Source organism: Papaver somniferum, chromosome 11 (assembly GCF_003573695.1).
Source record: "Papaver somniferum cultivar HN1 chromosome 11, ASM357369v1, whole genome shotgun sequence".
Classification (NCBI taxonomy): Eukaryota; Viridiplantae; Streptophyta; class Magnoliopsida; order Ranunculales; family Papaveraceae; genus Papaver; species Papaver somniferum.
The window spans coordinates 113,633,969-113,658,693 of NC_039368.1; the positions used below are offsets into that span (position 1 = coordinate 113,633,969).

At 38.2% G+C, this 24,725-nt stretch overlaps 1 protein-coding gene and 1 long non-coding RNA gene across 11 annotated transcripts; both read left to right on the forward strand.

Annotated features, from left to right (window-relative positions):
* The first annotated feature begins 711 nt into the window (after positions 1-711).
* LOC113323528 lies at positions 712-3,300 on the forward strand. Its single transcript, XR_003347682.1, has 3 exons — positions 712-2,112; positions 2,683-2,767; positions 3,266-3,300. It is a non-coding gene; the product is annotated as an uncharacterized LOC113323528 (long non-coding RNA).
* Positions 3,301-8,735: 5,435 nt separating this feature from the next.
* On the forward strand, positions 8,736-15,641 carry LOC113321641 (N-terminal acetyltransferase B complex auxiliary subunit NAA25-like). Of its 10 annotated transcripts, none has more exons than XM_026569547.1 (15): positions 8,736-8,877; positions 9,728-9,925; positions 10,002-10,158; positions 10,276-10,454; positions 10,557-10,643; positions 10,847-10,982; positions 11,067-11,167; positions 11,503-11,573; positions 11,719-11,985; positions 12,296-12,495; positions 12,637-12,755; positions 13,055-13,131; positions 13,253-13,327; positions 13,452-13,644; positions 13,885-13,976. In XM_026569547.1, the coding sequence occupies exons 7-13, from the start codon at positions 11,084-11,086 to the stop codon at positions 13,287-13,289; spliced, it is 855 nt and encodes a 284-aa protein (XP_026425332.1). In that variant the 5' UTR covers positions 8,736-8,877; positions 9,728-9,925; positions 10,002-10,158; positions 10,276-10,454; positions 10,557-10,643; positions 10,847-10,982; positions 11,067-11,083; the 3' UTR covers positions 13,290-13,327; positions 13,452-13,644; positions 13,885-13,976. The 10 variants fall into 10 exon arrangements, with proteins under 10 accessions (XP_026425332.1, XP_026425331.1, XP_026425335.1 ...); XM_026569546.1 differs by lacking the exon at positions 8,736-8,877 and adding an exon at positions 8,886-9,029; XM_026569550.1 differs by lacking the exon at positions 8,736-8,877 and adding an exon at positions 8,886-9,029 and having other exon boundaries at positions 11,758-11,985.
* Positions 15,642-24,725: the final 9,084 nt, after the last annotated feature.

Consider the following 24,725-nt stretch of genomic DNA (forward strand, 5'->3'; position numbering starts at 1 on the left):
GAAACTACAACGGTATGAGATGGTTGGCCTACAAGGCTAAAATGCAAGGATATTACTTGCCATAAATGATACGGGATGCAACCAAGATGTCTAGAAGGTGCGAAGAATGTCAATGTTTTACCAAAAAAATCCATGCACCAGCCACAAAGTTAAATTCAGTGGATAGCCCTTGTCCATTTTCAAAATGGGGGTAGATATCGTCGGGCCCCTAGTCCAATGGACAGGGAAAAGACGATTCTTGATCGTAGCCACGGATTGCTTTAGCAAATGGGTAGAAGCCAAAGCTCTAGATAGAATCAGAGACGTGGACGTATTCATGTTCATTTGGCAGAACATCATCTGCAGATTTTGCATTCACGCAGAAATTGTGTAAAGGCCCTCAAGTCCGACAACGCTATTAGACCGTTCAAGTGTCGAATTAGCTGATAATAACTCGATTAATTTAACACGAATGATAATTAATAAGAATTAATCTAACAACGATCTAGATACGAAATTAGTATCACTCGATAGATCTCGAAAAGTTAGGCGAAATGGACTACTCGCACGTGTCATTCGGACACTGGGTGAAGAAGATTTATCAATTTGCGTTCAGAGGGTAAAATAGTAATTTTGGGATGTGACCCTTGTGGCTGCACGTGTCTAAGGGAGTATGTGTGCGGCGGTGTTTTGGGTCGGCCTTATCTTCACCAAAACCGATTGAGAATTCTTCTTCTTTCTATTCTCTTTCTTCTTCATTCTTCTTCATCTTTCTTCTTCCCCTGTTTCTTTTCTTGTTCTTTTTCCGCTGGTGATTCTGTGAGAAGTTTGAGAGTCTGAGATCGAAAAGGGTATGCGAATATCAAACAATATCTAGTGGTGTTGGTGTTGAATCGTCGATGTGATTCAGACTCATTAGAAAAGGGAAACTCAGAGTATACAATTTAGGGTTTCTGTAATTGAATTGGAGAATTCGATTAAGGGTGAATACAGAGGAGTTAGAAGATGGGTTTGTTCTTATTTGGTATTTGCTGGAAGCTATGATGTTGTTTGATATGGAATCAGTGAGTTAGGGTTTCATGGAATTAAATTCAGTAGAGATGAAATTGATGTTTAAGAGGCATGATTGAAGACTGAGTTTAGTCGATTGAGGAACAGGGTGAAGTTAATTAGATGTTGGAGATGTTCTGAGGAAGAATTGAAGTATTAAGGTTCATGTGTTCTTCCCAAATTTAAGAATTAGGGTTCCTCTGTAAATCAAAGATGGTGATGAAGATTGTTGGGCGTTTTTAGTTTTGAGAGGATTGTTCAGTTGAGGCAAGGAAGGAAGAATTCGACCTCAGTTCCCGAGGAGCACTGGTTGAGGTAATTTCTCTTACTAGTGAAATCAGTTCAATTCCAATATTGGATTTATAAGTTTTTCCTTGAACTGTGAATGAAGTTTGTTGTGGTATAAATCTGTTTTTGAAGATATGATTGAGGTTTAGGTTGTGTTGGTTATTAAGAAGATCATGTATGTTAGATGATACAAGGATTGAGCTTTAAGAACTGATCTTGATGATGGTATGGTGTTTGTAAGGTAGTTAAACTGAGATGTATGTATATTTGAAGAAGCAGTTGATTGAGAAGATTATAATGTTTGATGCAGGGAGAAATGGGAATCGTTGTGATGCAGGTGTTGGTGTTTAAATTGGAGATTGTTGTAAGATGAATTGGTGGTGGTGGTTATATGCTCTATGTAACTGGTATTCAAGAAGTAAAATAAATATGGAGTTTTAGATGGATGTAGTGGTGGATGTGTATGGTAGCGGTTGTATGTGCTGGGAAGAACTGGGGGGTTGTTTTATTGCAGTTGGTGATGGTGACTATAGATGAATGCTTATGGCTTTGCAGAATTTGGTTAGCTCAGATGGTTGCAATAAATGAGCCTGGTGGTACTGTAGCTAAAGAATTGGAATTGCAGGTGGCGTGCAGTGGCAGATGGGATGGAGGTGGAGTTAAGATTTTGGTAGAGTTGTGCTTGTATAGGCTGAGTTGAGTTGTATCTGTTTAGATTGATTTGAAGTTGGGAATGAAGATTAGATGAAGGTGTTGAATGAGTCTTTAAGGGAAAGCTTGAAACTGCTATTGAAGGTAGGCTTAAATTACAGTTGTATTGAGTTATTGAATTATAGTTGAATGAATGAAATGTTAATAGCTGTATAACTTCTGTTCTTTGAGTATTAAGCCTATTAGTCATCCTAGTCAGATTGTCTGACTGATTCAATGTGTCTGACTTAGTAAATCTGACCGAGTTAACTCAGTGACCAGACCTGACCAGACTTGGCTCAGTGAACCTTGACTGAGTTGGTTTCTTTGACCATTGACCCTGGACCTTGACTCTGTTGACTGACGTTTACTGTTAGTTAAACCTTGACCATCAGTCTGACCATTAGAAACCATCATCTGACCAGTTGGACCAGGCCTTTGGTTAATGGGCCTGTTTAGAGAATTTGGGCTTAAGACGAGTTATCTTTTGTTGAAGAGTTAGACCACTTGTAGTCTGAATTATTCTTTGGGCTTCTTCTAAAAAGTTGTAAATAGCCATTAGACTTTGTTATTGGATTATAGAACCATAAATTGGTTTAGAATCCTTAGATAGAATTGTATGATTCTTGTGTGAGTCTTTTGGCTAGATTCTTAGATTTCTTGTGTGATTAACAGTTAGTCTTAATTAAAAACGATCGATTAAAATGACGAAGCAGTGGATCGTGGATCTCGAGGTAGGCGTGGCTTGTCATCAAAAGAGGTGGGAATACATTTTACTCTTTTGAAACCATTGTTGTTCCTTTCATAAAAGTTTATCTTTTAACAAACTCATGCGTTGTCCGGTTGTGCATTCCATGCATTGTTAGTTTGCATTATGATTGTTCTGTTGATTCTTTGAATCTTTCCACAATTTGGAAAGGACTTGTATGTTTGTTGTCATCAAGAACTGTTATGGGAAATGAGAATTTCCACATGTGGTATATAGGATGCGCTCCTTCACATTTATACCTATTATAAGTTTAATCGGTGTGGAATTGACATCAATATTACTAATCGGCGTGGAAGTGGCATCAATATTATACATTGTTTGACGAAGGAGTTTGTCCATATACATATTTGTGCATTCCAGTGACTTAGTCACTTTGATGTTTGGGAAAACAATTTTTCCGAATTTTGATCATGATTTCTTTAAAGTTAAATGTTATTCCTGCTGGGCGCCCCTTTTAGGGATAATGTGCTCACCCATTTTCACTTTCAGTTTCAGAGACCGATCAAGATGTGCATGTGACGATGAAAGCTTCGAAGAATTATTTACGTTAGTTAGTTAGTTAGCTTCCGCTATGTTTATTCTGTGTTTATATTCTATTTGTAAATCAATTCATTATTGAATATGTATCATCTGAGAGGAATTTTTGTATATATTTATTTCGAGCGGGGCTAGTTTTGGTTAAGTCTTGTAGAAGATTTCTTAATTGGATGTTTAAGTAAATGATTTAGATTTTTAATGCCTCTTATTTAGTTAATTTCTTGGATTAGTCAGCTGCTAGCTTAGGGGACGCTACAAATTGTCTCCGACAATGGCAAGCATCTACAAGGAAAGAATATAGACATGCTATTCAACACCTTTAAGATCATAAAGAACAAGTCAACTCCCATCTATCCTCAAAGTAATGGCCAAGACGAAGCCACAAACAAGACTCTGGGTCTCATCCTCAAGAAATCTCTAGATGAGCACAAAGGTCGGTGGTGTGAACAGCTGCACAATGCACTTTGGGCCTACAGAACCACCCGCAGATCCGCCACCGGTGAATCTCCATTCCTCCTCACCTATGGGGCAGAAGCAGTTATTCCAACAGAAATCATCATGCCAACCACGAAGACTGAAGCTTGGGAGAAGAACCTAACGACAGACATTATGCTGGAAAGGCTCGATGATCTAGAAGAGCGAAGGGAGGCAGCGCTACAAAGTATGGAGAACTACCAACGAAGATTGGATAGAGAATACGACAAGAAAGTTAGGCTCAGAAATTTCGTAGAAGGGCAGTATGTGTTAAGGACTATTCCGCAGTATCAGCGAGAGAAAAAATGGGAAAATTAGCACCAACATGGGGAGGACCATTTAATTTGTAATACATGACATCGCAAGAAATTGATCTTATTACCTGCGCAATCTGAAAGGAGAAGTCCCCATGCACCCTTGGAATGCAAAGTACCTCACGCCATACTATCCATGAAGCAATGCAGTTCTGCATCTGCGTGAAGAGTACCAGAAGAAGAAGGCAGTGTAACCGCTTGGCATGTTTCTATCTCTGGACGATTAAGTAACATACCTCACCGAATCAATCAAAAGACTTTTTTCAAACATTTATATTGGGGAAAATAATCATATACAATCTCTCGGGACTCCCCTGTCAGTGTCTATGAGTGTAGGACCATGGGGAAGGCTTCCGGGAGAAAGAGATACCCAACAAATAAGGCGGCGGTTCAGGCGGATGGGTGCATGTAAACATTATCATCATATATATATATATTATAGTGGGGGTGTAATATATTGCTTCCATAGTGGGGGTCTTATATTCAGATTTACCAATCCTAGAATGAAAAAAATTGGTAAAATATTGAGAAGGTTATGAGATGTTTCAAACACATCTTACGCCTAGAAATACACTATCTAAATGGTTACCACAATCCTTTAAGGATATTGCAAAGCTGATTGGACATCCTTTCAGTTGAGTCCTTTAAGGGATGGAGCGATTTGATCCTCTAATAGATAGAGCAACAAACATATTAATCCAATGTGATAGTACCGAGGCTATTGCATAAATTGAGAATGTAACGACAACTATAAGAGTTGATTTTATGAGAATATGGATTATATAGTGTCTGAAACGAGTTTCCGTTAGTCATTTGACGAAAGGATTAATAAGAAGATGTGAATACATCTTAGGGATAAGGTTGATCCCCATTGAGATTGAGTCATCTGTGATGGATACCCAACCTAGAAATAGGTTCAAAGGGACTAGACGAAGTCATAGGTGATATGGAGATGCGAGAATCATGCTTTTGAAGAATTCATACTACGACATGATATCTTGAAGGGAGTAGAGGTTGAGTTTAATTTTTAGTTTTTAAGTTTTAAACTCTTAATGATGTTTATATCTCTATTTAGAGTTGGGTACTTTCAGGAGTACTCTTGATAAACTCATCTATATGAATGTGAAAGTGTGGCCGCTTTTTATGAGAATATGGGAAGTTTTCTAGATCATTCATTAAAATGGGATACAAGCACATGGTCGTAATGTGATGGCTTTGGACTTTACACTAGTATAGTCGTGTGTGTTAAGCAATCTTTTTATCTTCCAGAGTTCAAGACTTACATTCACCCTATGGTCAGATTTTAAGAGAGCCTATTAACACTACGTAAAGGTTCAAGTCGCAAGACACCTTTGCTTATGCACAACTCTGTACATTCTTGCTCAATGTTTTAAAAATATAAGTGGGGGATTGTTGGGAATATATATATTTAAAACATATATTAAATTCCTAATAAAAATGTGTTTAATAACAATTAAGCTTTTCATAAAGAAAAATTAATTTTGTTAACATTAAATTTGGCCGTTACATATTTGTGGTTTTTAATGGTGTTAACTCCACCATAATAACATTTTTAATGACATATAAATGTTTTGAAACTCTTGACTATAAATTAGAATTTTTTGTTGAAAAATGAGACAGAGAGTTTTATCTTTTAAGAATGAGTTTTCTAATATGTCTCTTGAGTTTTAAAATGAAATGAAAAAGAAAAAAATATTATAGGAGTTGTTGAAGCCTTTTTCTTATGGAGAGTTTTCTTATATGTTTCTTGAATTTAAAAGCAAAATGAATTTATTGTGAGAAAGAAAAACAAGTGTGTGATCATCATTGGTTTTTCTAAAGAGTTTCTGAGCAAGAATAAAGTGTAGAAGTTCCACATCCTCTCACCGTGCAAGAGTGATTGTGAAAGAGATACTGATCTCGGCTGTTTTATCCTGGGGACGACGCGCCATTGAAGAACTGTTTGCACAATCTTGAGCAGAGCCGCGAAACGTCTTAAAAAAAACGACCTAGTCTGCGACTCAGCCATAACAATGTTTTGTTTGATTATTTACAGGCATACTTCATCAATTGTTCCAACAATTTCCAACTACAATTTGGACTCCCGCCTCAAAGTAGCCAAACTTATGTCTAGCTTCTAAAATTTGGACTTTCCAAAACCAAAAATGCCTGAAAGGCATCGGAACGGCATGTGACTGTGACGGTGGCGGTGGCCGTGGCGTGGCTTGTGTATTGCAAAAAATGCAGTAAAAATTATGCCTTACCTTTGTGACGGGTAAAGTATCATATCCCCCACCTTAATTACACTTGACAACTTCTAGCTGAGTGTAAATTTGTCTTTACTTCTTCTTCTTCACCTTTTTCTTTTCTCTGAAGCTTAGCTCAGTTCAGTTTCTTTCTGGTTTGTTCTAAATCTCTCCACCATTACTATCTCCAAAGATTTTGAATCTTTGTAAGCGAGAAGATGACAGACCGGGGTCCGGTGTTTGTATCAGTAGTATTATTCATACTATTAACACCGGGATTATTGGTTCAAATTCCTGGTCGGAACAAAGCTGTCGAATTTGGGAATTTTCAGACGAGTGGTGTTTCAATTTGTGTTCATTCTGTTATTTATTTTGTTCTCATTTGTATCTTCTTATTAGCTCTTCAGATCCATATGTATATTGGTTCTTAACATTAAATTTTACTTTAATACGTGTGTTATTATCTTATATAAATCTCAACCCAAATCACAACAATTTCATAAATTTTTATGGACATTTTTTTAATAGTTTTCTTTCTTATCACGGTATGTCATATTTTTCCACCATCACCAATGCCCACCATCATCTACCACCCACCAAACTAGACTACCAGCACCGCCTCCAACCACCAACCACAACCCCCAACCTCCACCAACAACACCATGACCACCTCCACCCACTAGCACCACCCTATTACCACTAACAACCATCGCCACCACCCACCACAATCTTAACTTGTGGACGGATTGTTTTGTAAGAAAATTATTGTTTTTTTCTACTATATTATGATTTGATAAGGCCCCTTCTTATGCACCTTTCAAACACACAAATTAGCCAAGAATCCCCCAACCCAAAAAATCACCTACTAACTTAGCAGATTTGTTAAGTTGATATGTCTACTAGAAGTTTTCAATGGTATAGTTGGAACTTCCATCAGTGTAGACTAGTTAATTTTAACCGTTGTAATTTGATCCCCTATAGATACCCAGCGATTTACTCAAACAATATTCATCCCACTTTCATAGTTTCATAAATTTTCACAATGTCAAATCTTCACCATCTCCCTCATCTTGTGCTCCACAAACTCGATCAATTGATGAGATTCTAAGTTTAACCCAATCGAAATCACGAAAAAAAACGTCTACAATGTCAAATTCTTTATCATCAAGTCAACCCACTAGATCGATAAAAGAGATATTAAGCTTGAGTCAATCAAGAAAAGAAATTAAATCCACTTCATCATCAACCCCTGAATCATCAACCCAAATTACTCCTTTTTTCACACCAAAACAATCACTACCTTCATCAAGCTCTCAACCGTGTCCATCTGGAAGCACCCCAAATCCAAACCCCTCACGCATACGCCGGCTAGAAGCGGAAAAGGAGGTTGCGAAATTTAACAGATACATTAGAGAAAAGCCCATGTGGGTTTAAATTAGAATTAAATATATAGAGTTTATTTAATAAATGCACAATAATACTACGTTTTTTCCACAAAATATAAATTTGAAATTCATTTAGAACATATTAACGGACTTTGTAAAAAACCTTTGAGGCTCTTCAACCACTTGTTTATCTTCTTCAGCCGCAACTTCCATTTGATGTCCTCTTACTATTTTGGACCCTTTTCCTTGATTTTTATGACTATTTACGCAACTTTTTCCTTGATTGTCTTTATAACTTTGATTTTCTTTGTCTTTTGGTTAAATTCTTCTTCGCCTTTTAACTGGAAACTTCGGTTGGTTAGTATCTAAAACTTGAATACTTCTTCGCCTTTTAGCTGCAAATTAAAAAGAAGCAAAATCAGTAAACAAAGTTGCATTACAAAAAATTAAATACAAGTGAATTAACTTTTTTATAGAATACTACCATTCTCTAGTTTCTTATATCAATCGCAAATTTTGTTAACAATCATCTTGTTGAACAACTCTAGAAAAATCACCAAGAGATATAACTTCTCCGATTTGAATAAAGTAGATAAAATTAGAACAGAGAAGAGCAGATGAAGTGTAGAAGGTGTGTTTTTACCTCACATTCTTACTGCTATTTATAATCGATGGAATTTCCAGCGGTTTGAAAAAATAGCTGCCGAAATCTGATAAAATTTCCATCGGCTAACGAGATTTCTATCGGTACCGATAAAAATTTCATCAGCACCGATAAAAATTTCATCGATCGGTGAAAATTCTATTGGTCACCACCAATTTGCTAGGCCACTTGGCTTGGCCAAGCCCGTTCTTTGTAAGGGTGCATATGAAAGGGCCTAATCCATTTCAACTTTTCCAAATCAATATAAATTTTATCCATTATTATAATCCCAAATTATATATCTATATCTACGAGCATCCATGGAAACATTATAAATCTATTATATTCACGAAAATTATTATCTATATAAATATAAATACTGATCCATACACCCTGTTAAACTGAAGAGGAGAAGAGGCGGCATCCAATTGGGCGGGCTCCTGTAACCGAAGGACATGATTTGAAGAAAGCCGAGGCGTACAACGGGGTGCTAATCATCTAGGTCAGTCCAAGCCATAACCCTAAAACTTATAGTCTCATTCACTTCTTCTTCGTTTTTCACTCGACCCTTGAGAGAGAGGCTCTCAGCACCACTACCCCTCACCATCTGCACAACAACTTCTTCTTCTTTCTCCATCCTCCATAATCATCTAGGTCAGTCCGGTCGATCATATACTTCTTCTTCTCGGTTTTCTTTATAAGATAATAATGAGAGATCTGATTTTGATGCTAGGGTTTCAATATATTTTTATTTGTTTTTTCTATAAGAGATTTTAGAAAGAAAGGGTTTCGTTTTCTTAATCGTGTTAAGTGAAAGAAAATTAGAAGGGAAGGAAATAGGCAGTAGAAAAAATTATATCAAGGGTTAATTTGGATTTCAACTTGTGCTGAAGTTGAGGCAAGTTTGCTTGGTGTTTGTCTTAGGGCAGATTTGACAATTTAAGTTAGTTATGTAAATTATTAGTATTAAACTCCAGGGTTCATGATAGAAATAGGTTTTGTACATAATCCAGTGCTGTATATTTGTTCTAGAATTTTAGAGAGTATATTGTTCTAAAATTATTGGCTTGTGAAATCTGTGCTGGACATAATGTTGTTTCTGGGTTTTCTGTGAATTTGGTATTGGGTGAACATTTTTAGTATAGTTTTTTTTGAGAAGTCAGGGATAAAATGTTGGTTATGGAGATTAATACTCTGGAAAAATGGATTTATAGCGTTTTATGATTATGTAAATAAATTCTGGGTTTTTGAGTCCACAGCATTCACATGCGTTTGTGCTTTGCATGCGATTGCTTGATTATGAAAGTTTGATACTTCACTATTTTATCTTGTTTTGGTCTTCTGTTTTATAGGAGTTGCAGGATTCTTCTTTTTCTTCAACAATGGTAAAGACAGGGGATGAAGTAATCAGTCAAGAGATGACCCAGCTGATGACTGATGTTTTATATGCTGCACCACCTTCAACATTGTTAGAGGAGGCTGAATTACTAAAAAAGTGCAAACGGGCTATCGATGCTGTGCACAAACTCGAGATAGCACTTTCCTGGCAGGTGGAAATTTTAACCCATTTTGTGGAGTTCTGTTTTCTTGATGTTTATTTGATGTTTTAATGTCTGTCGCTTTTAGGTATGCTTTGCCTATATTCACAAAAGAATGAGACGGCCTCTAGAGGAACAAAAGCTCGTGAAACTCGCGATGGATGTTGCTGATAAATTGGCCAAAGATCCAGATGATGCTTTCAATGGATTAGTGCATTATCTTTTTAACTGTATAGGTTATGGTGGTAAATACAGCTTATCAAATTCGTTAGAAAACTCATTCCCGCTCTTGTTTTTTATATATTACTGACTAATGTATATATATATATATATATATATATATATTTTGATGGATACTGCAGTTGATGTCTTAGCTGCTTGCTATACACGGCTTCTTAAAGAGAAAGAGGAAGAGAAGAAAAAGAAAGAGAAAGACAAGGTTAATGAGACAGAGAATGAGAAAGACAAGGACATTGAGCTCCTGTTATTGCGTCTCTTCAGATGTAATGTCTATGAATGTGATTACCCTGCGCAGCGAAAGGTTTGACTATCCAAAGACCTCTTGTCTTACATAAGAAAAGAAAGTAAAACACCTCAACTATTTGTTTTATATCCATGTTTGATCTTCTCTTGCTTTTTGCAGACGGCAGGCATATTGCATAGGATTTCCCAAACAAATGAAGAATTAGCGTAGTATAGACTCTGGGAGGCTTGTAGTTATATCCAACAGGTTCGTTCTCTACTAAATTTGATTATATTTGTGTTAGTTGAAGGTGAAAAAGTTCATTCTTCTGCTAGTTCACAAGTAGAAGTATGGGTCCAGTAGCTTGTTTATTATACACATATTCTCAAATATGGCTCATGGGAATAGGGCTTGAAAATGTTTTTGTAAATAGTGCATGAGATGGTACCCTGTTTTGTGGCTTGTGGTAGGTACCAAGAGAGGTGGCACTACTTAAACCTCATGAGAGAACAAGACAGTTGGAATCAACAGATAAGTCACTACTTAAACTAGCAAAAGCCTGTTTTGAAGAGTCGTCTAAGAAAATTGAACTGAAGGAACCGGATGGTATACTCCTCTATAGTTCACTCATCTTCTGAAACATATTTAATCAATGCCACTTATGCAAATGGCTGTTGAATTCTTTTGCAGCCCTTCTCTTCATTTCGATGCTAGAAAATCTGGAGGAATATGGTGATGCGCTTAAAATCCTCAAAAAGTTGCCGCCTAAAGATGAGATGCAACGCATAAAGGTACGAGTTTTGGCAAACTAGATTTTAGGTAGTCATCTAGCTGAACAGCTGATCCTTATAAGGAGCTGCGTAGGGAAGACTTTGTTTTCCATATGATCCTAGAGTAAAAGCTTAAGTGTGTTCCGATTTGCTTTTTTGAGTCTTAGACTTCTCACTCAGTAATGTCACTTCTAAAGGCTTTCTTGCATCCTTCTGGTTTTCCTTCACAGTCAACAGGCCTGGTGAGCTAGATTGTAACCTGTACGAAGGTTGTGTCTAGCAGATATAATAATTTGTGTTAACCAGATTTGAAGTCTTAACTTTTCGTTTTCTATTGTTTGACTTTGAGTTGACAGGGACGGCTTCTTGCTCTTCAAAAGAATTATTCTGATGCTACTGCGGTCTTTCAGGGGTTACTCGAGAAGGGGTATGTTTGCAAAACTTATTTTTATCGATAGAGTTCGCTTCTGCACCGTGACAATCATCTAATGCTCTTTCATGGTTGTTCATACTGTGCATGATAATTACAGTGAAACTACTTTTCTCTCTTTCTTTTCTCTGTAATGTGTCAGCACTAATGATTGGAAGTGCTTCTTAGACTATCTGGACAGTTTGTTGGAGGATGCCAGCAGGTGGTCTACTAGGACCGGAGATGGTCAAGCTCTTCCAAGACCTTTGTCTAGAGACAAGTTAGAAACTGCATCCGCTTTTGTGAAAAAATTGCAGCAGTCGACTGTCCCTTACTGGGCAGATATCAAAATTGAGTTCAGGAAATCATTGCTCGACGGGGGTATTAGGCATGAGGGGATGCAGTTGCCTATTTGCAAGTACTTTGACAGGTCTCTTTCTCACTAGTAACCGTTTCGAATTATCACTGTATAGAAGGTTTAGAGTATATGAAAAACAAAAATCTCTTGATTGAAACCCTATTTCTTGCTTATTTATGTTTTAATTGCTAGCTGCGGGTAGTATATTTGTCTCAAATTTATCTTGGTACTCACCTGTGACCCGCCTAGATGTTTGTTTTAGGAGACAGTTTTGCCATGTCGTGTTTATGTTCCTCTTAGCATGTATGCTTTCCATGAAGATACAATCATAATTTTGGCATTTTACTGCATTTCATGTTAACTGAAAATTTTGTGAGTTCAGATTCGGTCACTTGCCTACCTTCATCTCTGATATTGAGAAGTTCCTCGAAGTCTTGGTCCTGGAAGAAAGGAGAACATTATGTGGGTGTCTTCAAACATATCTTGGGGAGGATAATGACGAGTCGCGTAGTATTCTGAAAAGGATTACCTTCTCTGGCATTGAAGAATGGTTTGGGTTCCCGTTTGAGTTATCTATCAAGGGTGAGGCTCTTCTAAGTTCATCATCTAGATGTTCACTGTTTAAACATAGTTCTTGAATATAATAGTTTCTTCTATATTCAGAATAATTTACCATCTCGTTTTTAATGCCTGGAATATCATATTAACTTTTCATCTTCTTAGATATTGCAACAAGAAATTTAAAGATAGGACATACGTATGTTAAAAATCTTCAATACAAAGAGTACCTGGATTTCAGGGAGGGACAAGATCTCTACATGGCATGTAATGCGCTGGTGCAGGTATTCCTTTAGTCCAACACCCGTTTTAGTTTTTGAAATGCCATATGATTTGGAGAGAAGTTTAAAACGGACTATGCCTTTGTGTCTGATTAGGTCAAGCTTGGTCACAGTTTTATGTACTTCACCACGATTGCTGTGATTAGGTCAAGCTGATCTTGTATGCGGGATTAATAATTTCCTACCTCAGTGTTGCTATATTTGCTGTTCTACATCGCATTTAATACTTCTTCCACTAATTAGTGTTTTCATTTTATTTCCTCAAGTTTACTTCTCGCTTATTTATGTTGCATGGTTGATAGTTGTTCTGGCGCACCAAGAATGTTGGTTACCTGGTGGAAGCAATCATGGTTCTGGAATTCGGCTCGAAGAACCACAGGTCAGATATCAGGCATCGCGTCTTCTGTTCATAATCTTTGTGGATCCATTTGTGCAGATGGTGGACTATAATGTTAGTGTTCATGTATGAGCATCACCTTTGTATTTTTCTTGTTCTGCAGATCCTGTTGGCAGTTCACAACTTCATTGATGCACTGATACACTTACATCGGCGCGCTACCTTTGGCCCTTGAAAGGCTAGTATTTTGTAAAACATTTTTAACCATTATTGATTGGAAAAAGTTGTCTAGTGGTTCTATCTAGACTGTATTGCAACTTTAGGATCTATTGCTCTTGGCTGAGTTATTCCTTTTCGAATAGGTACCAAGCCCTGAATGTAAATAACATCCTATGGGAAACATTCTGGGAGCATATAGTGCCAGGAATGTTGGCGTCGCCACATTTGGAAGATTTAGGTGGCCTCTTACGCCTTTATTCAGGTTTTATGGATCACCATCTTTCTGATGTACGGGAACGCACCTTTAACGCGTACGCCACTGGTGATCACGCACTTGTAAGTTATTTATCTTCCATTTTTTTTCTTTTTCTTGTGATGGGATACTGGGGTTGGATACTTCATGGTTGGGAGTATTTTTATTTACATGTAGCTTTCTCTACCCCTAGCAACTACCTTTTCCCATATTGCTGTCTGTATTTCATTTGCAGTTACACTTTGATGACCTGGGCGCATGTTTGTGTTATTTCTTGTGTGTCTTGTTAATACCAGTTCTGTTTACTATTCATCACCTTTTAGGCAATCAAGTTGGGTTATTTTACGAGGCGGCTTAAGACATCTCATCAGTATGTGATATCAGAAGTTGAAAGCATGGTATTAGAGGTGAAGCACTCAGTAGAAAAGTTTGGGAAACTAAAGGTTAGGATTCTTCCTGTTGGAATATGTTGGATGGTCCACAAAATGAAGAATTTATGTGTTACATGGATTAAAAAAAGTGTAAATTGATGTGTTACATTAAAAAATATTTGTAGAAGATGAAGTCCTGGAGTGAAGAACTCCAGAAGCAGTTTATTGAAAAGAGCAAATCTGTGACTTTGAACGATGACCCACGATCAAGACCTTGGTGGACACCCACTCCTAATGTTAATCACCATAAAGGTTGGTATTTTTCTTTTGCTTTTGGCATCATTTTTTTCTTTTCATTTTTCTTTAAGTAGTGTTTTCATATCTGTCGGTATCGAAGAGAATAGTAGATCCAAGATTATCCCTTGCTTCAGTGTCATTTGCAAGGAATTATTTAGGTCGTTGTTGTTGATTGCATTTGTTCTTTATGACAGGGACATTTGATGGTGAAAATGTGGTTTACAAAAATCGAAAACTGCAGGTACTAGTAATATTCTATATATTTATGCTAGGCTCACATTTAGTAGCATTCAAATAGTACAAATTTAAACACCTTTAAGAGCACACACCATAAAACAGTTCCTATTCTTTTTATGTTGCAAAATCATGTTTTTATCATCTCTCTCTTGGCAGTGTGAATCGTTAAGGAAAAGTTACTGGTCTCGAACTATTGAGAGGAGGTCTCTGCTTCTTAGTCTGATCACTTATGCTCTCCAGTCTCCTCCAGTATGTGGGATGATAGTATTCTCTAATACATCCCACAAAATTTTAAAGCTTCATGAGATTAATAATAAATATTTGGAAAGCCTTGAGCTGACTCGTGATGAAGCATTAGATTTGATTACTAAAGTTGCAGAGGGCAGGCCGTTTGAGAACGAAAAGGTAGATATTATCAGTTTGATGACCTATGGGGTCTTCAGCTCAGAAGATACTGTTCAACTTGATATGGTGAGTCGGATGATTTCCACGTTCGTAGCTGATAAGCTCGAGGACAAGCAATTGCCGGTAAGCTTTCGAGGAGATGATTTAGCACTTTTGTCTCAAATAGTTGCAGAACCTTTAGCCTGGATGAGTCTTCTCTTTGAGGTCTGTATCGAGTTCTATGGGTCCAAGTCAAAGAATCTCAAGAGGAGTAACAAGGAACTCATAGGCAATACATTTATCCAGTCCATTAAATGTTTGATTGGTGAGTCCACTAAAATAATAGATGGCATTGAAGCTGCATTGAATAAAGAGCTTGCGGTTCCATCAACTGGGTGGCAGGATTTTCTATCTTCAGGAGTCGAGGAAGAAGAGACAATGTGTGCCTCTTCAAAATTTACCTACTATTCAAGATGTAAAAAGAGAGTGGAGCTGCAAAACTGTAAATGGGGAGATATTGTCAGCCCAGAGAAAGACTTTGGAGGGGATTTTAATGATCTGCAAATGGAAGAACCATCTGAGAGCTTTAAAAAAGAAGAAACTTTGAAAATGTGTTTTGAAATTATAACCTTCTAAGTTCAGAATTAGCTAGAGTGATAATCTTCTTGTGTACATATAAAAATGTGTAGCTTCAAATTAACCAAGGTTGCAACTATATTTGGTGCACAAATGTTTTTTGTTGATAGCAGACAGCTAAATTTGAAAGACATGGTATTTGTTGCTGGTTTTCATCTTCGGTTATTTGGACGATCATATTTACCAGTCCTTTCGAGAGACATGGTTTTCATCAAGTGTATTCTGTATTCTGCATTTGATTAGGTTTGTTTATTGAAATGGGAAGCTTACTAAGAACCTCTTTGTCGACCCGGACTCCGGGTTCCAACGGTTACAAAAACGTACGTATTCATCTTGTACACGACCTCAGTGCATGACATTGTCAGCGCCTCCCAATCCTTTGCGAAACTCGACCATATCCGATGCCTTTCTTTCTTTTCCTTGTCTTTCTCCTCCTTGGTTACCTTGGAAACCCGCTCCTCCTCTTCTTTAGACCGCTGCCCTTTCTTTGCACGTGCCGGGTTTAGAACAGTTCTACAATTCAGCCGGACATTAGCATGTATGTGAAATGTACACAACAAATGAGCTGCATTAGGGAAAGCTGCTGGTATGGCTCTCATTAAAGCTTTACCAGCGTCTGATAAGATGACTGCCGGTATTCTTTGTTGTAGAAAATGTAACAACAATCATAGTATTTGAGAAGAGAATACTTAGCTCAAACCGACGCTTGACTGATGTTCCCAGAGATACACAGAAAAAAGGTAGAGGCACGTATATGATACGCTGTCTTAAAGGAAATATCGCCTGCTACTCCTCTGAGATGCTATAGCAGTTGGCGAGTCACTTCCAGGATACAACTACTGATAGTACCCCTAAATGTAGCATACAAAGAGAGTACCCTTAGAACTTGGCAGTGTTTAGCAAAACTTAAAAACAGAGAAAACTTCAAAGTGAACTTGTTTACTGATAGCAGCGGGAGAGTAGTAGAAGAGATGTTTCTCAGTTTTTTTTCAAATGAGCTCAAGACTCCTCCCTTATATAGTGTTCAAGACGTTACAAACGAGAGGAAAAAGACATGCAACAAAGCCATGCGTACTGGTAATGTTTTTGTTAAAAATAGTGCAAGACAGGGACAATCATTAAACAGAGTGAAGATGCTTTTCTATTTAGCTTTTGTCAGTCAAAAAACACTTTTACTTTAAGCAGAAAACACTTTGCTTTTGTCAGTTAGAAACAGCTTTAACTTTAAGCAGAAAAACAGTTTTGCTTTTGCAGAAGACAGCTTCAGCTTTTGTCAGGTTCAGAAAACATCTTTTTTGAATAAAACAACTTTTACTCAGTCAAAGCATGCGAGACACACAGAGAATCCAACACGTACATACAAGGAGTTTAGCAAAAAGATAGGTATGTGAACCCACACCCGAACCCGATCCGACCCGACCCGTCCGACCAGAAGCGTGCGTGCTTCGGTGCGAAGCACCGCGCGTACGGGAAAGGCAACCTTTCCCTAGTCTAGGTCTTCTCCCTCACACAAAAGTGTGTTGATCCAAGGGCCATGCCCTTTTAGCCAATTCTAAGGTATTTAAGTGTAAAACTCTTTAGATTTTAGTCTATGTGGGACTATTATTTTATCTATTCAAATGAAAAAACAACTAGTGGGAAATAGGTCTAGGGATCAAATCATAGTCCATGCAAATTTGTTTTTTTGGAAAAACAAAACCCGTTTTTTCTAACAATCCCCCACATGAATGATAAAACATATCGACAAAATACGAGAAAACAGAATACATCAATATTAGGCTAAGGTGTCCCAGAGATTGAACCTTAACTTAGTGAGAGGTTACCGGAACTGCTTGTTGTTACGGTGAACACAATATCTTGAACCGCCATAAGTGAATACAATTCAGAAATAACAACCGCACTTTGATGTCTCAAAGAAAAAAGCTGCCAAGCTCTTGCCGTTGTGCCCGTTTTGGCCGTGGGCTAAATCCCGGACTTAATGAATGTCTGTAGAGAAAAAGATCAAATTCTCATAGGAAGCGGCCCCACTTCCAACATCCACATAGGTAAGTCCATTAAGAGTGTCCTGCCACACCCCTCTTTAAGCAAAGCCATGGAACTCATTAAGATCTTGACAAATCATCCTAACTCATGCAGGCAGCACTATCATACGGTTACACCATAGGGAGGGACAGAGCTAATGCTCTCTCGACATCACCAAAAATTAGTTGTCTCATTGAACCTTGATCTTGGAGCTTCATTCACAAGGTTGAGTGTCCTTCATGGCGATTTGTTATATGAGCTTGAGTCCCATCCCCTTCGATGTGGATCTAACTACCTCTCTAGATAACCCTTTCGTCCAAGCATCTGCAATATTCTCTTTAGACCTCACAAAGTCTATAGAGATGATACCAATAGAGAGTAGTTGTTTCACTGTCTTGTGTCTTCTTTGAAGATGTATAGACTTTCCATTGTATACACTATTCTTTGCGCATCCAATAGCATCTTGACGGTCACAGTGGATTGCGATCGAAGACACAGGCTTGGGACAGAGTAGAATTCCTCCCAGGAAACCTCGTATCCATTCAGCTTCCTCTCCAGCTTTCTCCAAGGCTATAAACTCAGACTCCATGGTGGATCGAGCTATACATGTCTGTTTGGAAGACTTCCATGACACAGACGCACCTCCAAGTGTGAAGATGTACACACTAGTGGATTTGCACTCATCTGAGTCTGATATCCAGTTAGCATCACAATACCCTTATAGCACAGCAGGATACTTCCCAAAACTTAAGAAATAGTTTGAAGTTCCTCTTAGGTACTTTAGAACTCTGTAGAGAGCATGCCAGTGATCCTGCCCAGGGTTGCAAGTGTACCTTCCCAGGGTTACAGTTCACTAAATACATAAGACTGCCAATAATACGAGAATACTCAAGTTGATAAATTCCCTCACCCTTGTTCTTTTTCAATTTACAATTGGGATCATAAGGAGTAGTTGCAGTTTTAGCATTTTCATGATTAAATCTCTTAAGCACAGTTTCAACATAATGAGATTGACTAAGACTATATCCATCAGACGTCTTTCTGATTTTCATCCCTAAGATTACATCAGCAGGGCCTAAGTCTTTCATGTCAAAGTTTTCGTTAAGCATGCTTTTAGTGTGTTAATACTATCAAGGTTACTGCCTAATATGAGCATATCATCAACATACAGGCACACAATAACATGAGAATCATCCATAGATTTAATGTAAACACATTTATCAGATTCATTAACCTTGAAGCCATTAGATATCATTACATGATTAAATTTTTCATGCCACTGTTTAGGTGCTTGTTTTAAACCATACAGAGATTTTTTCAGTTTGCATACTTTATCTTCAAAACCTTTCACAACAAAACCTTCAGGTTGGTCCATATAAATTTCTTCATTCAATTCACCATATAAAAATGCAGTTTTAACATCCATCTGATGTATATGCAAATCATAAATAGAAGCAATAGAAATCAGCATCCGGATAGAAGTGATTCTTGTGACCGGTGAATAGGTATCAAAGAAATCTAATCCTTCTTGTTGTCTATACCCCTTAGCTACCAACCTAGCTTTGTGTTTTTCTATAGTTCCATCTATTCTAAGTTTCCTTTTGAAGACCCACTTGCAACCTATGGTTTTACTACCAGGAGGTAAGTCTACAATCTCCCAAGTTTCATTTTGTTGAATGGAATCCCACTCATTATTCGAAGTTTCTTCCCAGAAGGGAGCTTCCGGAGAAGTCATAGCTTCCTTATAGGTTTGGGGTTCAGACTCTACCGTAAGAGTCACAAAATCTGGACCGAAAATTTTCTCGGTTCTAACCCTCTTACTTCTTCTAGGTTCGGTTTCAGCATCTAGAGACGGGAGTTTGTCTACAGTACTCTTTCCCATGTTGTTACAGCAAAAAATACAGTAAAGACGACATTGCCTTTAGATTGTTGTAGAAAATGTAACAACAATCATAGTAATTGAGAAGAGAATACTTAGCTCAAACCGACGCTTGACTGATGTTCCCGGAGATACACAGAAAAAAGGTAGAGGCACGTATATGATATGCTGTCCTAAAGGCAATATCGCCTGCTACCCCTCTGAGATGCTATAGCAGTTGGCGAGTCACCTCCAGGATACAACTACTGATAGTACCCCTAAATGTAACATACAAAGAGAGTACCCTTAGAACTTGTCAGTGTTTAGCAAAACTTAAAAACAGAGAAAACTTGAAAGTAAACTTGTTTACTGAAAGCAGGGGGAGAGTAGTAGAACAGATGTTTCTCAGTTGTTTTTCAAATGAGCTCAAGACTCCTCCCTTATATAGTGTTCAAGACGTTACAAACGAGAGGAAAAAGGCATGCAACAAAGACATGCGTACTGGTAATGTTTTTGTTAAAAACAGTGCAAGACAGGGACAGTCATTAAACAGAGTGAAGATGCTTTTCTTAGCTTTTGTCAGTCAAAAAACACTTTTAGTTTAAGCAGAAAACACTTTGCTTTTGTCAGTTAGAAACAGCTTTAACTTTAAGCAAAAAACAGTTTTGCTTTTGCAGAAGACAACTTCAGCTTTTGTCAGGTTCAGAAAACATCTTTTTTGAATAAAATAACTTTTACTCAGTCAAAGCATGCGAGACACACAGAGAAGCCAACATGTACATACAAGGTGTTCAGCAAAAAGATAGGTCTGTGAACCCACACCCGAACCCGACCCGACCGACCGACCGGCGGCGTGCGTGCTTCGGTGCGAAGCACCGCGCGTACGGGAAAGGAGACCTTGCCCTAATCTAGGTCTTCTCCCTCACACAAAAGTGTGTTGACCCAAGGGCCATGCCCTTTTAGCCAATTCTAAGGTATTTAAGTGTAAAACTCTTTAGATTTTAGTCTATGTGGGACTATTGTTTTATCTATTCAAATGAAACAACTAGTGGGCAATAGGTTAGGGATCAAATCATAGTCCATGCAAATTTGGTTTTTTTGGAAAACAAAACCCGTTTTTTCTAACAATCCCCACATGAATGATAAAACATATCGACAAATACGAGAAAACATAATACATCAATATTAGGCTAAGGTGTCCCAGAGATTGAACCTTAACTTAGTGAGAGGTTACCGGAACTGCTTGTTGTTCGGTGAACACAATATCTTGAACCGCCAACAGTGAATACAATTCAGAAATAAAACGCACTTTGATGTCTCAAAGAAAAAGATGCCAAGCTCTTGCCGTTGTGCCCGTTTTGGCCGTGGGCTAAATCCCGGACTTAATGAATGTCTGTAGAGAAAAAGCTCAAATTCTCATAGGAAGCGGCCCCACTTCCAACATCCACATAGGTGAGTCCATTAAGAGTGTCCTGCCACACCCTCTTTAAGCAAAGCCATGGAACTCATTAAGATCTTGAAATCATCCAACTCATGCAGGCAGCACTATCATACGGTTACACCATAGGGAGGGACAGAGATATGCTCTCTCGACATCACCAAAAATTGTCTCATTGAACCTTGATCTTGGAGCTCCATTCACAAGGTTGAGTGTCCTTCATGGCGATTTATTATAGCTTGAGTCCCATCCCCTTCGATGTGGATCTAACTACCTCTCTAGATAACCCTTTCGTCAAGGATCTGCAATATTCTCTTTAGACCTACAAAGTCTATAGAGATGATACCATAGAGAGTAGTTGTTTCACTGTCTTGTGTCTTCTTGAAGATGTATAGACTTTCCATTGTATACACTATTCTTTGCGCATCCAATAGCATCTTGACTGTCACAGTGGATTGCGATCGAAGACACAGGCTTGGGACAGAGTAGAATTTCCCAGGAAACCTCGTATCCATTCAGCTTCCTCTCCAGCTTTCTCCAAGGCTATAAACTCAGACTCCATGGTGGATCGAGCTATACATGTCTGTTTGGTAGACTTCCATGACACAGACGCACCACCAAGTGTGAAGATGTACCACTAGTGGATTTGCACTCATCTGAGTCTGATATCCAGTTAGCATCACAATACCCCTAGCACAGCAGGATACTTCCCAAAACTTAAGCAATAGTTTGAAGTTCCTCTAGGTACTTAGAACTCTGTAGAGAGCATCCAGTGATCCTGCCCAGGGTTGCAAGTGTACCTTCCCAGGGTTACAGTTCACTAAATACATAAGACTGCCAATAATACGAGAATACTCAAGTTGATAAATCCCTCACCCTTGTTCTTTTTCAATTACAATTGGGATCATAAGGAGTAGTTGCAGTTTAGCATTTTCATGATTAAATCTCTTAAGCACAGTTTCAACATAATGAGATTGACTAAGACTATATCCATCAGACGTCTTTCTGATTTTCATCCCTAAGATTACATCAGCAGGGCCTAAGTCTTTCATGTCAAAGTTTTCGTTAAGCATGCTTTTAGTGGTGTTAATACTATCAAGGTTACTGCCTAATATGAGCATATCATCAACATACAGGCACACAATAACATGAGAATCATCCATAGATTTAATGTAAACACATTTATCAGATTCATTAACCTTGAAGCCATTAGATATCATTACATGATTAAATTTTTCATGCCACTGTTTAGGTGCTTGTTTTAAACCATACAAGATTTTTTCAGTTTGCATACTTTATCTTCAAAACCTTTCACAACAAAACCTTCAGGTTGGTCCATATAAATTTCTTCATTCAATTCACCATATAAAAATGCAGTTTTAACATCCATCTGATGTATATGCAAATCATAAATAGAAGCAATAGAAATCAGCATCCGGATAGAAGTGATTCTGTGACCGGTGAATAGGTATCAAAGAAATCTAATCCTTCTGTTGTCTATACCCCTTAGCTACCAACCTAGCTTTGTGTTTTTCTATAGTTCCATCTATTCTAAGTTTCCTTTTGAAGACCCACTTGCAACCTATGGTTTTACTACCAGGAGGTAAGTCTACAATCTCCCAAGTTTCATTTTGTTGAATGGAATCCCACTCATTATTCGAAGTTTCTTCCCAGAAGGGAGCTTCCGGAGAAGTCATAGCTTCCTTATAGGTTTGGGGTTCAGACTCTACCGTAAGAGTCACAAAATCTGGACCGAAATTTTCTCGGTTCTAACCCTCTTACTTCTTCTAGGTTCGGTTTCAGCATCTAGAGACGGGAGTTTGTCTACAGTACTCTTTCCCATGTTGTTACAGCAAAAAATACAGTAAAGACGACATTGCCTTTAGATTGTTGTAGAAAATGTAACAACAATCATAGTAATTGAGAAGAGAATACTTAGCTCAAACCGACGCTTGACTGATGTTCCCGGAGATACACAGAAAAAAGGTAGAGGCACGTATATGATATGCTGTCCTAAAGGCAATATCGCCTGCTACCCCTCTGAGATGCTATAGCAGTTGGCGAGTCACCTCCAGGATACAACTACTGATAGTACCCCTAAATGTAACATACAAAGAGAGTACCCTTAGAACTTGTCAGTGTTTAGCAAAACTTAAAAACAGAGAAAACTTGAAAGTAAACTTGTTTACTGAAAGCAGGGGGAGAGTAGTAGAACAGATGTTTCTCAGTTGTTTTTCAAATGAGCTCAAGACTCCTCCCTTATATAGTGTTCAAGACGTTACAAACGAGAGGAAAAAGGCATGCACAAAGACATGCGTACTGGTAATGTTTTGTTAAAAACAGTGCAAGACAGGGACAGTCATTAAACAGAGTGAAGATGCTTTTCTCTTTAGCTTTTGTCAGTCAAAAAACACTTTTAGTTTAAGCAGAAAACACTTTGCTTTTGTCAGTTAGAAACAGCTTTAACTTTAAGCAGAAAAACAGTTTTGCTTTTGCAGAAGACAACTTCAGCTTTTGTCAGGTTCAGAAAACATCTTTTTTGAATAAAATAACTTTTACTCAGTCAAAGCATGCGAGACACACAGAGCCAACATGTACATACAAGGTGTTCAGCAAAAAGATAGGTCTGTGAACCCACACCCGAACCCGACCCGACCGACCGACGGCGGCGTGCGTGCTTCGGTGCGAAGCACCGCGCGTACGGGAAAGGCAACCTTGCCCTATCTAGGTCTTCTCCCTCACACAAAAGTGTGTTGACCCAAGGGCCATGCCCTTTTAGCCAATTCTAAGGTATTTAAGTGTAAAACTCTTTAGATTTTAGTCTATGTGGGACTATTGTTTTATCTATTCAAATGAAAAAACAACTAGTGGGCAATAGGTCTAGGGATCAAATCATAGTCCATGCAAATTTGGTTTTTTGGAAAACAAAACCCGTTTTTTCTAACAATCCCCCACATGAATGATAAAAATATCGACAAATACGAAAACGAGAAAACATAATACATCAATATTAGGCTAAGGTGTCCCAGAGATTGAACCTTAACTTAGTGAGAGGTTACCGGAACTGCTTGTTGTTACGGTGAACACAATATCTTGAACCGCCAACAGTGAATACAATTCAGAAATAACAACCGCACTTTGATGTCTCAAAGAAAAAAGATGCCAAGCTCTTGCCGTTGTGCCCGTTTTGGCCGTGGGCTAAATCCCGGACTTAATGAATGTCTGTAGAGAAAAAGCTCAAATTCTCATAGGAAGCGGCCCCACTTCCAACATCCACATAGGTAAGTCCATTAAGAGTGTCCTGCCACACCCCTCTTTAAGCAAAGCCATGGAACTCATTAAGATCTTGAAATCATCCTAACTCATGCAGGAAGCACTATCATACGGTTACACCATAGGGAGGGACAAGATAATGCTCTCTCGACATCACCAAAAATTATTGTCTCATTGAACCTTGATCTTGGAGCTCCATTCACAAGGTTGAGTGTCCTTCATGGCGATTTATTATATGAGCTTGAGTCCCATCCCCTTCGATGTGGATCTAACTACCTCTCTAGATAACCCTTTCGTCCAAGCATCTGCAATATTCTCTTTAGACCTCACAAAGTCTATAGAGATGATACCAATAGAGAGTAGTTGTTTCACTGTCTTGTGTCTTCTTTGAAGATGTATAGACTTTCCATTGTATACACTATTCTTTGCGCATCCAATAGCATCTTGACGGTCACAGTGGATTGCGATCGAAGACACAGGCTTGGGACAGAGAGTAGAATTCCTCCCAGGAAACCTCGTATCCATTCAGCTTCCTCTCCAGCTTTCTCCAAGGCTATAAACTCAGACTCCATGGTGGATCGAGCTATACATGTCTGTTTGGAAGACTTCCATGACACAGACGCACCTCCAAGTGTGAAGATGTACACT